The 14,782-nt window shown below is 50.1% G+C and overlaps 1 protein-coding gene across 2 annotated transcripts in view; it reads right to left on the bottom strand.

Moving 5' to 3' along the window:
• Positions 1-4,749: 4,749 nt before the first annotated feature.
• Positions 4,750-14,782, bottom strand: part of GPC3 (glypican 3) — a 149,247-nt gene continuing 139,214 nt past the window's right edge. Inside the window, exon 8 of one of the 2 annotated variants that reach the window (XM_080553708.1) lies at positions 4,750-6,292. In XM_080553708.1, the coding sequence (XP_080409834.1) occupies positions 6,120-6,292 (173 nt within the window). In that variant the 3' untranslated portion in view covers positions 4,750-6,119. The remainder of the gene's footprint in view (positions 6,293-14,782) is intronic. The other variant, XM_080553709.1, reaches the window with a different exon arrangement.

Below are 14,782 nucleotides of genomic sequence, written 5' to 3'. Positions count from 1 at the left end.
CTATTTCCTTTCTGGATGTGCAGCATCTTTGTGCACTGGAATAATAATAGCAAAAAGGACAGCAAAAGCAAACAGAAATTGCTGGCAGGAATTCCCAAACGTGTTGACTCATTACAAGCAAACATTAAGGTCTCTGCTAGGCTCTGACGAGAGAGGCAATAGCCACAAAACCAGGGGGTTGTTGTGAGGTCTGCACTTCTGCTATGGCAAAGCGTGGTTCTTGACATTGGGAATGTGGTGGGGCAGTCAAGTAAGGTCTCCTATGTGCCTCTGGACACCTTGGAGCATCAGAAATAACACTGAATAATCCCTAACAGTGCCCTTTCTTTCCCATGGAGTGCTCCTGGTGCCAGCATGAAGGCTTTTGCTGGGAGGGCACTGACTGGCGGGCACAGAAAGGGGACGTGGCCCCTTGCAGCCCAGGGGCAGGCTGTGTATTTCAGCTCTAGCATGCTCTCAGCGAAACAACACCACCATGTTTATTTTCAAAAGCACACACTGTTTGACAAAATAAACTATATTTGATTAATGCCGACTGCTTTTCTGTTTTTTTGAACGCAGTAAATTCGCTGACTGTATAAACATGCCAGGGCTGCTTCATCTGCCTATATCAAAATTTCGGTTACCTCATCTCCAGGGAATGTCCTTCAGTAACATTTTGACAAGCTTATTTAGGGTTTTGTTTGCTGCCTTTTTTTTTTTTTTTTTTAACTCCACTTTTACTTCTTTGGTCTCCCATGACCAAGCAGCAGGCAGGAGCCCGCTACCTGATCCCAACAAAAACCCACTGCCCCTCTTCATGCAGAGAGCTTCACTGTTTTTACGACGTGCAACGTGTCCCTTACACCAAGATTTTTCAGTGTCCCTAATAAAAGGCAGAAAAAACAAACTCCCATGCTGAGGACCAGCAAGCATCCTCCTCCAATGGGCTGGTTTCACATGCTTCCCCTCCGGCTGTGCATTTCCACACCTTTATACCTGGGTCCTTGCTAAAGCAACAAATAATGCATGCGCAGGATCTGTAATTCTGCTGACACCCAGCTGGGTCAACCTCAGCTATGGATTTGCTGCTGCTCATGTAAAAAATCACTGGGTTTATGGGAACAGACACCTGCTTCTGGGACTGTGGCTTGTGACCTGGTAAAGTTTTAGCAGCTTTGTCAATCATTAAGCTGCAGTGCTGCTGAAAAGCTTAGGAAAACTCCCAGCAAGGTGCCCGAAGGTTTGGGAAGCAAATGTTGTTTCTGAGATGCTTTAGCTTAGGTGAGAGGCTCTTCAGGACAGGACTTGTCCTGAGACACGTGGCTGCTGGTGCCCCGGCAGGTCCCACCAGCGAGCTGGGAACCAGCATGGTGCTGCATGCTGGCAATGCCCAGCTGGTGACGAGGTTTGAAGGAGGCACCTCAGCAGCACACGTGTTGTTTCGAGCATTTTGAGGTCTCTGTGGTTTCCTGGATTTTATCTGACAGATTTATGAGATGTCCGGTCCCTACCAGCAGCCTGCTCAGCCCCTGCTCCTTGTTCCTCCACCGCCCCTGCAATTGCCACCGGCTCCCCTGAGGCCGCAGAGCTCTCACTGCTGGGCTGGCAGCTGCCAAGAAACCGAAGGAGAAAGAAAACAAAACTGCCAGGGAAGCTGGGCACAGGCAGACATCTCTACCCCTTGCAAAACAACAGTGATCAGTGGGCCACCTAGTTGGCACTGTGGCCCATGCCCGAACTGAGCACCCTCCTCTGAGGCCAGGGAGCAGCTGGGAATTGCCCTCTTGGCTGGTGGCTTCTCCTCTGCCATACCCATGAATCAGTAGGCACTGGTTTGGACTCAAAATCCGAACAGTTGACAGCACATGCTTCCATGTCCCCCTTCTTCTAACTTGCAGCCACGTTTGGCTGCCATGCTCACAGACATGCCTGGTACGTGCTGCAGCCCCTGGGTAAGCGATGCTTTGTTTCGGTAGGAAGCACCAGCAGTGAACCCAGTCCTACATCCCCGCTGGCTCCCTGCTTGCAAGTGCTTCAGCTCTTTGCTCGTGGACATGAAGGAGCAGTTCTGAAAAACTCCCCTGAAAAACAAAACTGAGATATTCTAGATCTCACTTCTCAAAACAGCGAGAGCCATAAGCACCAGCTGTTTCAAGCAGCTGTTAAGTGCGTTAGATTACAGCGTTCCAGGCTCTAAACTATTAGTCAATTGATTAATGAACTGGGATTTCCCATCCAACAAAAATATTTTGGTTTTAAATTATAATTTGATGCATGGTTAGTACAGAAATACATTACACATGTGAAGCATGTGTTTGAATCTCGGCCCTACCCCCAGACATCAGCAGAAGGTGCTGGCTTCGCCACCTTCTCCAGGCTGCTCACAAACCCACCCAGAGCCTCATCAGCGCTGCGAGCAGCGAGATGCTGCTCCATCCTGCTTGGGCACGGCGGCAGCAGCAGCTCCTGGCTGCCAGTGTTCAACAAGAGCTGCAAAGCAGAAAGTGTCAAGAGCTCAGCCACGAGGCTGGAAACCTTCCCCAGGTCCTTCTGCCTGCACGAGGCAGACTGCACCAACCACACAGCTCTGCAGGTGGAGGCTTGGGGATCAGAGTCAGGAAGAGCCAGGGACTGGCTTCTGGGTTTCACTGCAGGGATGGAAATTATCTAGAATGTTTTTTTGTTTGTTTAGGTTTTTTTACCCTTTTTTTTTTTTCCAGGAGCACCTCCTTGACATAAAACCCTGTGTCGATTTTCCCACTGGCAGAAAACCAGACAGATATTTACTCTGGCCACATGCCTCCTTGGCCAGACACGGCCACTGCCACTTCGCCACATTATCACGGCAGTGGGAGCACAGCCGAGCCACTGCCCCAGCAGCTCCTGTTGCCTCAAGCCCTGTGTTCCCTCGTTGGATTATCCTGTCCTGGCACACCTACGTGCGCAGGGGATGTAGCAGTCCCCATACCCTGATGAAGATGTTCCACCCCACGGCAACACAAGGGGCGGTAAGCAGCAGTGGTGTGCAGAAACAAGAATTTCTTATTTCCCAGGGCGTTGGAGTAAAACAATGCCCAACAGAGCAAAACAGAATCCCAGCTTCACTTCACCTTAGTGGCCAGGGCGTATCTTGCCAATGGCAGAGCAGGGAGGTGGTTACAGAGCAGAAGTCTGCTCATACAGAGATCAGTGAAGGGAAGTTTCATCCCGTCATCTAACAGGGCACTGCAGCGCTTTGAGATGGCAACAGGGAGAGTGGTGGGTAAGTCAACTCTCAGTTATGGTTAAAAAAAAAAAGGAAATTTTGCATGAAGCTTACAAACTATTGCAAAACCTTTGTGAAAACATACGCGCACAAACCCACTGCAGGGCATAAATCAACAGCTTTTCCCAAGTTATACTGCGTTATTTTAGAAACTTGGCAGATAGAGGGCTCAAAAACTGTCTTTTTTTTGGTGATCTCTTATCATAACAAAGTCTCAAACAACATAGCTTTGCTAAACAGCACGTCCATGCAATGAGAAAATGGGCTCAGCATGCTACAGAGGGGCTTTCTGTTGACAAGCATCAACATCACACTGCAATGATGCAGAGTGGGAAAACCAAGCAGCCTTTGTAAAATACCCAGCGAGGCACAGCCTGCGTTGCCTTCCTGAGAGAAAGCACTCCGGATGTTCACTGCAGAAAAGCTGGTGCCATGCGCTGCGCCATCCTGCTATTTATCCAAGGAAAAAACAGTACATGCAATATTTCCAACACAGTACTGGAAGCAAGAACGTCTCCTGTTCTGGCACCAGAGACACGTGCCAGGGCAGACGTAGCACACTGCCTCCAAGCAAACACAACGGCCTTCCTGTTCCCACCCCCAGTGCTCCAGGGGGATGAAAGGAAACGATAAGAAGGGAAGAAGTGACGGGAATTCAAGTGGCTCTAATAAAATATTCCCTTTGGTGGAGCAGAGGCTCATTGGCACAGCCAGCCGCGGTGCAAACAGGGGTGACGGGGAGACCTGGGCCAACGCAAGAGCAAGAGGGTCAGGAAATGCCTCTGCTGGCAACAACACGGCACCAGCGCTGCTCAGCCTCCCCTGAGTTCACTCCAACACAGGCAGGACGGGGGTGTCTGAGGTCTGGAGGAAATCTCTCGGCTGCCAGCCAGCAGGTCCCGCAGCAGCTCAGCCCAGCCCCGCTCCCCTCCATCAGGAGCGGGTGGCTGGGAGTTAACGTCCCCATGCAGAGCCGTGTGATGAGCAGCCCGTTCTTCTTTTTCTGCCATGGCTTATGAATCACAGCACAGCAGACAGTCGCAAGCCTTTAAATCAGTGTCAGCGAGATCAGCCCCACCACTTCAAAGTAAGGAGAGGTGAAGTTTCCGCTCTCCAAACCAGTTAATTGCGTGGTTTGGATTTATGTACTTTCTCTCAAACATCGTTGGTTTTTTCTTTGTTTTATAAGGTCAGAGGCACACAAATATTTAAAGTATGCACGTGCGTGTGAGTGTGCGTGCATGCATACACACACATATTGCAGCTTAAGATACTGCAGATATAATCACTCCAGTAAAAGCAGAATCTTAAACTGAAGTATGTAACCATTTTGGCCAGGAATCAAACCAAACATTCCCTGGCCCCTGCCCATCCATTTAATCAGCCTAACAGAAGCCTTTCTGCAGTGCCCCAAGCCCCGAGCCAGGCTTGCCAGGCTGCCCACTCCAGGAACAACACAGAGCATCGCCTCTCTCACAGGGGAGGTGACTTGCAGCGCACCATTTATAGAGCAACTGACCTTTATTTTAGAGACTGCTTAAGCAAAGTAACATGCAAAAAAAAAAACACGCTTGAGAAAGAGTCTCATCTGCCTCTGGGCTCCTGCAAATCCTTTTCTGTTCCTCCTTTGTAGCACAATGTGTTGGACGCCTGTTGTTCATCCCCATAGAGCATGGTGTGTACATCCATGCTGTCTGTCCTTTGGCTGGAGCTATGTTCGCAGATTTCCCATGGGAAAGGGGGTGCTTTGCTTCAAAGAGTACTACCAGGGCATTGCATGGGCCACAGGGCCCCGTGCACCACTGCCAGGGAAGATGTAGGGGATGTGGCTGTCTGCACCGAAGGACTTCACAGGACCCAGCTGGGAGGTGAGTGGTGAAACCACCTGCAACCTGTCGTGCTGCAGGTGTGCTTTGCAGGAGCACATCCCCACGCATCAGTGTCTGGAAACAATCTGCTCTGGAGACAGCAGCCTGATGTGTGCATCCTTGGTGGGCACCCACAGCTCCAGCCAGAGCCCAGAGAGAGGAGAGGCGCCTGCGCTCTGCCTGCAGCACGCTGGCGAGGCACCTCCTCCTTCATGCTTGTCCCCGGCTCCTGTGCCGGTTCCTCCCATTGCTGCCTACCTGTGCCAGGAGCACTCGGGGACTCGTGGGGACCTGTGGCTGGAGCAGGGCAGGTCTGGCCCCTCTGCACACAGGAGCCAGCAGCGGTGGTGCCAGGACGTGGCTGGGGCTGATGGCAGCAGAGCCACACCAGGAGATGGCGGATACCTGGCGATCCCAGCGCATGGCCATTCCTCTTCCGCAGCATCTTGCCTCCTGCTGTACATCTGACCTTCTCTCTCCTGTCTTCACATGCCCTCCATGTTATGCGCCTGGCCCGATTCCTAGGGGTGACTCTTGAATTTGGAGTAAGTACAAAAACTTATTGAACTACAGAAAAAAAATCTGTATTAAGTCAGCTGGGAACAGGGGCCTGATATTTGCTGAGAGTATTTCATAAATCGTAAGTATTCTTTACCCCATGCACATTCAAACAACTCAAGATGAAATATGCTCTTCAATTTAACAGCAAGGCAGACCTCAGTCTTCAAAAACTGCTAGGAACAATTTAATAGCAACCTTCTTATATTAAACAGGATTATCTTTAAAAAGCACTGTTATGTATTTACTAGTTTACCATGAACAAACGTTTTTTTTTTGGGGGGGGGAGAAGGGGGGGTGTGAAGATACCATATTATTTTATAAAAGTGACTCAAGTCATTTGCCCTGTCTTTGGCAATGCGCATATATTCCAGGAGAGGTTCAGAATGTTTTCCTCACTGAAAAAACAAGGACGGAAAGGCACCAAGTGCCACTGCTGGCACCGCTCAGGGCCAGCAGCCCAACAGCAGCAGGGCCAGGGCAACAGCAACAGTGGGGCCAGGGCGCGGGGCTGCGCTGCCGGGGTCACTGCTGGGAACCACGGCACCGTCTTTGCTTTGCTGATTCAGCAGCTGCTTGTTGGCGGAGGTGTCATCGATGTCCAGGTCGTATGCCAGCTCTGAAAGCAGAAGGAGAGCATTGGTTAGCGGGCATGTGTGCCAGCACCCTGGCGCAGGGAGCATCCAGCCCCACCGGCACTGGGGAGCCTAAGGGCTGGCATGGGCCAATGGGCCAGAAGAGCTCACCAAATATCTCAGGAGCCCTCCAGTCAGCCCCAGTCCCAGAGCACCTCCCAGTACCCCTCAACAAAACTGAGGCTTGAAAGACCAAAAAAAATCACAACTATAATGTGCCCCAGTGAGATGTTGGGGTCTGGCTTGCTGAAGAGTTACTCCCAACAAACAGCCAAGCTTTGGAGTGGGTGTTTAGCAAAGTAAAAAGCATCTGCACCCCACGCACTGCAAGGATGGATGCAGGAGTGAGGAAATCCTGGCAAGCACAAATACCCCCCGTGAACCCACAGCCAGCAGCAGGCCTTGCTCACCAAGTACCTTCTGGTTTGAGGACCTGAGGATCTCTGTATTACTGGAGTCTTTCATAAGTGTGTACAAAATACGTTCCTTACAGCACTTTCAACACACCCATTCCATCCCCTGTCCACCTCATCAAAGCACCGGAGACCAAAGAATGTGAAAGGATTTCATGCCACCAGCGTGCTGGTGTTGCAACATAGGGACTTTGAGATGGAGCACATGGGAGCTCCAACCCAAAAAAACATCCAGTATAAAAGTTTTGATAGCCCTGGCAGAGCTCACACAGAAGTGTGGGAGCAGGGGAAAATAAGCAAGGGAAAAACGTGCAACATCATCAGCGAGAGAAAAACTTGCAACAAGCCATCGCTGGCTGCAAAGGACCTGCTGAGCAGTGAGCCACAGTCACCCTGGTATCCCCGGGACAAAGATGAACAAAGTCCAAGCAGGCAATGTGGAAGGGCAAGAAACCAGCAGTTCTCAGGACCAATAATAAAAGTACAAAAGGTATTTTAAGGTGCTGCTGACGGTGCTGCCATGGGGTGTTTGTACCTGCAGAGCGTCTGGACTGAGGGCGATGGGACACTCGCTCCCTTTCTTGTGTTGCTGCCATCTCCTTCTGGGATCCAGGTTTCTCACCTGGATGGGGCTCCTCTAAGCCTGCCGGTCTCATCCCCAGAGCTTGGCCTTTTGGTAGAGGAAGCTGGTGGTTTCCATCAGATGAGACCGTGGCTCAAGCCTTTCACAAGCCCTTGTGGATCACCAGCATACTCATGGGCTTGGATCATCCCACCCCACCCCTGAGAAAGAATCCAAGAGGCTGAACAAACACTCCAGCTAAAAACGCCACATCAATCCAATGAGGACCATTGCCAAGGCAAACACGCCGGCAGGATTTCTTAATAAAAATACCAAAACACTACAAAACAAAAGCATAACAATATTAGCATGACAAGCAAGGCAGCCGGGGCCACGAAGGAGGGTCAGAAATGGCTGACAGGGAGCGCAAAGGGCCAGGTGCAAGCAAAACCTGCCTGGTAAACTGATCTATAACTTCTCCGCCAGATTCCCACAGGTACTGCGGTTCCTCTTCCCCACAGCTTTCCTGCTGTTCTTCTCAGGCCGCTTCCCTACAGAGCCGCACGCACATCCCCTGCGGGGCAGGGCAGGCCCCAGTGCCACCCTGGAAGGGAGGCCCAGAGGCCACCTTGCCCCTGAGGCACCACGTGCTTCTCTGGGACCACGTCCCTGGTGGGGGGACAAGGACAGCCCCTGCCCCAGCAGCCAGCCCCGCAGGGCTCTGAAGGCACGGGGCAGCACACGCTTATGGGCTTTTATCTAATGCACAGACCTGCGGCACACTGCGAGGCTCGGGGGCGAGGCAGAAAAGCAGCTGAGGAGAGACCGAGCCCTGACTGTGGTTTTGGGGAACGGCTCCGCTGCGTGACTTCGACCAGCTCCAAACACAGGAGAGGAAAAAGTCACTTGTCTGCCCTGCTGCGTTTTGGAAGGTGCTCCCACGTATTTCAAAGTCTCCTGAAAGCTGAAAGAAGCCCCACAGGGCCTAAGTGACGGCATCCCCAGCCGGCCCATGCCAGCCTACCTCCAGGCCAGCGACCTGCAGCCCATCAGCAGGGCTTTCAGACGTTATGGCAAAACCAAAAATATCCTGGGGAACTGAGTAACTACCTTTGCCTTCAGTTCAGAAAAGTCATTTGAAACAAGAGTGTTTCAGCAGGCTCCTTAGCAGCACACAGGGCTGTGACGTTCCCATTTAAAGTCTCATTCTGCAATGTTGTAACTTACGAGATCAAAGTGTTTGGTTCACGATGCAGTGGTTGAATCGGGTTGGAAGTGTCTGGTCCAAGTGTATCAAAATGACAATTTCACACTTTTTTTTTTTTTTCAGAGGAAATTTGCAAATTCTGAGATTTTACCTGAACTTTGAGTTAAGGCAATTTTTGAAATCAGGAACCCTCACCCCAGTGAGAATGTCGATTCTCTCATTCATTCTTTGACCAAATTAAAAAGAAAAGAATAGGTATCCTCTTGTCATCAGAGATGAGGGATTTTCCTAGCTTTCTTTAACTGCTTCAAAAGTTTTTGCTCGGGTGTGGTGTTTGTTGTTTTGAATATTCCTTGCCCTGTTTCCTTCTCTGGGCTTATTTATATTCAATTGTATTTTTAGGCTGATGGATTTAGCCATACATCTTTTATTTTGTATTAATAATGGGTCTTTAACTGAAGCAAATCCATTTAATTTAATTTCTAATGACCTTTGGTACATAGAAGGAAGAAAAAAGAAAAAAAAAAGTATTATCCTATAACTGACCAGAGGCCAGCTGACAACCAAGTCCAGGCAACAACAACATTAAAAACAAATGACAATAACAATCACTTTTCAAAACGCAGATTAAGAAATATTCCTAATCAGGTACTTCCTGAGTGGGCTTCATTACGAGTCCCAGCCTTTGTCAGGCTCCCTGGCCGGTCCCCAAGGACTCGCTGCATCACTGCATGGTGATGTACCGTGGGGTCCCACGGCTGTTGGGAATGACAGATATGGAACCGCAGGATGGCTGGTAGGGTAAAAGAAGCTAAACTACCACATATGCCATTTGGTTTCTTCCATCCCAAATTCTGCCTTTAACACCGCAAAATAACCAGAGACAGACTGCTCCTCTGCCTCCCTGCTTTGACAGCCCCACTTCCCAGACACATTCTGCTGAACTGCCCCAGCAGTGATACCCTAATTTGCAAGTTCTGTAGTTTCTAAGTTTGCTATAAAGTGGCCTTTGGCCTGCAAATGCTTTTTTTTTTTTTAGGGGGGGGGGGGGGAGGAGTAAATGACTCAAAAAAATCTGTTTCTGTTTATAATCAGTTGGAATCCAGAGGGTATTACCAACAATCTGCACTAATTACATATTCAATCTTCACTCATTTTGGCCCCTCTTGTCCTCTGGGTTGTGGATTAGATAATCCCCTTAAAATAATAGTCAATCATTAGCTCTGCTAATTTTTTTTTTTTTTTTTTTTTTGCCTGCAAGCCGAGCGTGCTGTGCCATTTCCTGGAGTCCCCATGCAGCTTGTGAAAGGTCTCCAGCTGAACACAGACCGCTCCCCCCGGAAGCATCTTTTGTAACCAAAGCCCCTCTAGCACAAAGCTGCCGCGCAGAATGCTCACAGGACAGCAAAAGCTTCAATGGTCTTTCCTGCCTCAGCTCGCAGCGTGGATGACCAAAACCACTGCCAACCCCTGCTAAAGTCCACATCCACAATATGAAGCAGCGACATTCTTCCATGGATTATGACTAGAACTAGGTGTACCCCCTCTGCACAAACTTACTGGGCACAAATCATTAAAAAGCTCTTCTTCTTCCTGAACTGCACTAGCTTTGGACACAGCTACAAAAGTCGGCTAAACCAGGAGGGGATTGTTTTGGAGTTGGCATAATAAGTTCCACTGCAGTTGGCACAGAAAAAAGCCAGGAGGATAAGTACTGGCATGCCAGGAGCCTTACAGCAGGCACGCACATTCCTGTACAAAACACACCAATGCCTACTGAAACATCCCTTTCTACCCCTAAAAGGACAAGAGAGCCTTAAGAAAATAACTGATAGCAAATACCAGTCCGGCAAATGACATCAAAGTGGGCAGCGCCCGGCTCCAGCAGGCTCGCAGGCTGCATTGGCAGCTCTGCTGGCCAAGCCAGGAAAGGGGAGCCCAGAGGCAGGGAATGTCATCTCACAGCCAGGCATCTGGGCTGCCTGCCTGCCAAGGCAGATGGCTCCAGCAATGGACCTAATATAGTAACATATTCATAATCGATGGCCAGGCATGAAAACCGCTTCATGGAACCACTTGATAGCTCTGCTGGTGCCTGTGCAGTGGCAGGGGTCGCAAAGGGGATGCCCCCACGGGCAAAAGCATCGTGCCTAACGCAGTGGGTTCACAAAATGGGGCTGCCAAGCAGGCCAAAGTACTTACAGGGATGTGGTGATGGTCCTTGTTTGCAAATGATGGGAATTGTGGTGTGACGGGACCAGGGAATGGATCGTGACCGTGTGTTTCCAGTAAGCGCAGAACACGTCCAGTAGGAAGGTCATAGACAAGCGGGGCAGCGCTTCAGGCTCCTGCGGTTCTCACGGTCAGTTGTGAACATCTGCCTGTGAATCCTTCAGGACTGGTCTAGGAACATGTGCTACCACTGTGGATGAGTATTACAATCTCTGGAGTGCACTGATTTATTTAATTTTTTTAAGCAGCGTGCCTTATCAGGCTGGGGAACAAACTAACTGCCCGTGGATGCAAGAGGCTCTGGCTGTCTCCAAAGCAAGACTATTTCTAAAAGGGAAAGGTGTTACTGGGCTCAATAATCCCAAGTTATTTAGCTCATTACAAGGTGAATCACTGGAGAGTACTACAGATCAGACTGCCTGACCCTGGCTGCCATCTCTCCATCTCTATAGCACCAACTGATTCATTATCACAGGTGTTTGCACCTGAAATCCAGAAGAACAGCCCAATTCCCTCGCAAACCAGTCCTGTTTGGACACTAAAAGCTCTGCTCACCTCAGCCTCTACTTACCTAGCTTTCTCATACAAACCCTCATACTACAAACATACGTCTGCCTCCACAAAGGCAACATCAGAACACATCCACGGAGTTACACTGCACAACACAGCCACAACTATGCGGAGAGAGCTGGGATCTTCAACCCTCTGCTTCTCCAAAACACCTTGAACTCTTCTAGCCAACTCTTCTGTCTAGCCAAGCAAGGTTTCATCTCACCAGGGAGGTTTTGCCCTGTGGGTTATTACCACTAAAATCCTGGAGCACCAACAGGTTTGCCAGTCATCTTCTTGCGCAAGGAGCTGCAACAGCCCAGCCGCAGGTGTGGCCGCGACGGCGCGTAATTAAAGCGCTGAGCCGGGGCCGGCCGCGGCGCTTGTGTTGGCATGGTTGTGAGATCACCGAGATGGATGCGCAGCATGTGCATGGTCTTGTGCCTCTGCTTTTCTACCTCCTCCGCAGCAATTTAGGAGGTGCGGCTCTTGGCAAAATGGATTTGGACAGGAAAAAAAATAAAAAAAGAAAACATCCAGCTCAGCATCATCCCACTGCCACCGGCGATGTGGCCAAGGGAGCCTGGCGCAGCTCAGCAGTGCGCGGTAAAACCGACTTCCCAGGCAGAAACCCAAGGGAATCAGGTTTGAGATTGCTGATTTGCAAACCAAGACTTTTCCCCACTCACTTGCTCAACAACTCCTGGCTGCTGGCATGCTGTGCATGGCCCGCAGCCTGCAGCACGTGCCTTCACGGGCAATCCGGAGACCACAGGCACCACTGCAAAGCAATGCTGGTTGGGGAGAAAATCCTCCATGATCACAGCAACAGGGAGGTAGGAACCAGGCTGTCTGGGGGACAGCAGCACGTGGAGAAGGGAGGCCTTGGAGCCAAGTTGGGAAGGGTCCAGGTTGTCCAGCACAGAGAGATGAGGAGCTTCAGGTCATGGCACAACCCAGGTGTGCCCAGGGTATGCAGGGCAATTGGCCACAAGCTCTATGGGACAGCCTGTACGCGAACCCTGGCTGTCCAACCCACAGCACCACCACAGAAATCTCGTCCAAGGATGTCTTCATGCTTTCAGTGGGGCAAAAAAGCCCAGCACACCACACAGAATGGGGCAGAAAGGCTGCACCATGACCCCAATTCAAGCAACTACCCCTCCACTCCACCACAGTAGAGGCTGGAGGGAAGGAAGGACCATCATTTGTGACCTGGACCTATGTTTACCTTGAAAACACACTCATTAAATGTCTTTACTCCTTGGTTCTCTCTAGATTTACCCTGAAGAGAATCTGGCGTCTGCAATTGCATTAATCATTTCTCCTTTGGCAGCAAGTGAAAGAGTTTCAGAACTGCACTCACAGAGTGGAGCCACAAAAACGTGTTTAGCAAAACACATTCGTGTAATCTATTAAAAATTAACAAATCTCATTAGCATTATTAATAGAAAGCACCAGAGTCCTTGTACTTTGATGACGAAGCCGCATTCCCCTGTCTGATATCCAGGTGTACTGTCCAGGAAAAGAGCTGGTACCTCAAGGAACTAGGAGAGAAGAACTGAAAAATTGAGAGATAAACATGGACAGCCAACAGCATATACAAAGGCAGAATAAGAAAAAAAAGCAGAAAAGCTGGAAACAAAAGACCATGAACAGATATGAAGTGAGGCAAGAATATAGGACAGGGTCAAGCAACATCTCTCCAGATCCCCTGTGCACCTTAGCCCCTCCAGACATGGAGTCACCCCTCTCCCTGCACTTATCTCTGGAGACCTTCAAGTTCTAAACCCACAAACTGATCCCTTCTGATCAGTCTTCTGTCACCTGTGACACCTAGGACAGTCTTGATTTTGGGAGGTAACATTATCAGTGGCAGCAGAGCAAAATGAAATGCTCCAAGTTTCCTCTGATGACCAAAACCACCAACTCATCACACCAAACATTTCTTCTTCATCTTTGCTCCCTAAGATTCTGCTGCCATAGAAATCAATGGTCTAACCAGGGGGCAGGATCGAGTCCTTTCTTCTTCCACAAGACTGACTTGGTCCTGAAATAGACGATTTACATCTTTTCCATAAGCATTACAGTCAAGTGAAAAGTGCAACACAGATTGATCCTTCAACTGCTGCTGTCATGCGTAGCAAAAGCTCTTTGCTACAGAGTGACCAGGACAGGCAGCTCTTCCTCAATTTCAGTTCTCCAAGCTGTGGACATTTAGTGACATGCATGCACTAGAAAGACCCACCAAAATGCAAACGTAAGGGGAATGCCAACGGTCCCTGGCTCCCAGATGCCAGCCGGTAAAAGCAGCCCTCAGGGCATTAGGATGTTTCTCAACGCTTGATCAGAAAACTCACGGTGGTGTTACGGTACCCAGGAACATCTGACATTTTCCTTTGTGACTCACTGCATGCGGAAACCAGGCTTGAACCATGCCCAGGCCACAGAGATTGGGGTTCTTGGCATCGATGCTCCAAAGAGGCAACCAGAAACGTGCCTCTTCAAACAGAAAGGAGCACAACTTCGTGCAACGTGTATGCTCACTCAAAAACCAGACTCCACCAGGTCACCATTCATGATGCCAAAGAAAACACTTGGAGTGAGATGTCAGGTCACAACCCAAGAATCTGGGCTGGGCACTGCTGCACTTATTTGCCCAGCCTGCCCTGCTCCTAAAGCGGCTCCCCGAGGTCCTGTGCTCCTCAGCTGCCCAGCCTTGCTGGCATAGAGGGAAAGATATTTTGCTTGCCCTGCCCCTGCCCGGAGCCTGGCTGGCCCGGGAGCATTTGCAGAGCACGGGCTGAGGTGAGAGCACTGCCAAGGGAAGGGAGCCGAGAGGCTCCAGCACTGCCCAGCTTTTTTAATTGCGTTAAGCTGCTAAAATAAATAAATAAATAAAACCCTGGCTCTGCATTAAAACAGCACTAAGTAACTTCAACCCATAAAAATGGAGTAATGCAGGAGGCCCTGGGAAACATCACCATGACCGGTTTTCCGATTTTATATAGAAGTAGAATGGTTGGGTTCACAGACTGGAACTTTTTAATGGCTCCAGGTCGTGTTCCCTGTGCTGTGTGCTGGAAGGAGCCCCAGGAACAGTCACTGAAGTCTGAAACCAGGACCTGGCTTTGCACTTCTGCACGGCTGCAGAGAGAGACCGACCCAAATTAAACCCAGCTGCTCACCGAGTGAACGTAATGTCTGACGCAAAACCAGGGCTGGTTCCTGCTCCCTGCCTCCCTCCTGGGCCGAGCACAAAGCCTGGTCCCAACACACTGCTGGAATGACGGTGCTGAAAGCTGGACGGTGGCAGCAGCTCCCATGGGAAACCCAGCATCATCCCAGCTGAGCACCAGGACACCAGGACTGTGGTGCTGTGAAGGACCCAGCTCAACACACTTGCTCTTTCCTAGTTCTCCATCATTCTCCAAGACCTGCGTTTTGAACCCTGTCAAGCTGGTGCCCATGGCTGGGACCGTGGTGAAGCTTGAGTACACCACCTTGGCTG

This window comes from Anser brachyrhynchus, assembly GCF_964034855.1.
Source record: "Anser brachyrhynchus genome assembly, chromosome: 13".
NCBI lineage: Eukaryota > Metazoa > Chordata > Aves > Anseriformes > Anatidae > Anser > Anser brachyrhynchus.
Note: the sequence above shows the minus strand (reverse complement) of the source record. Positions and strands in the feature narration are given on the sequence as shown.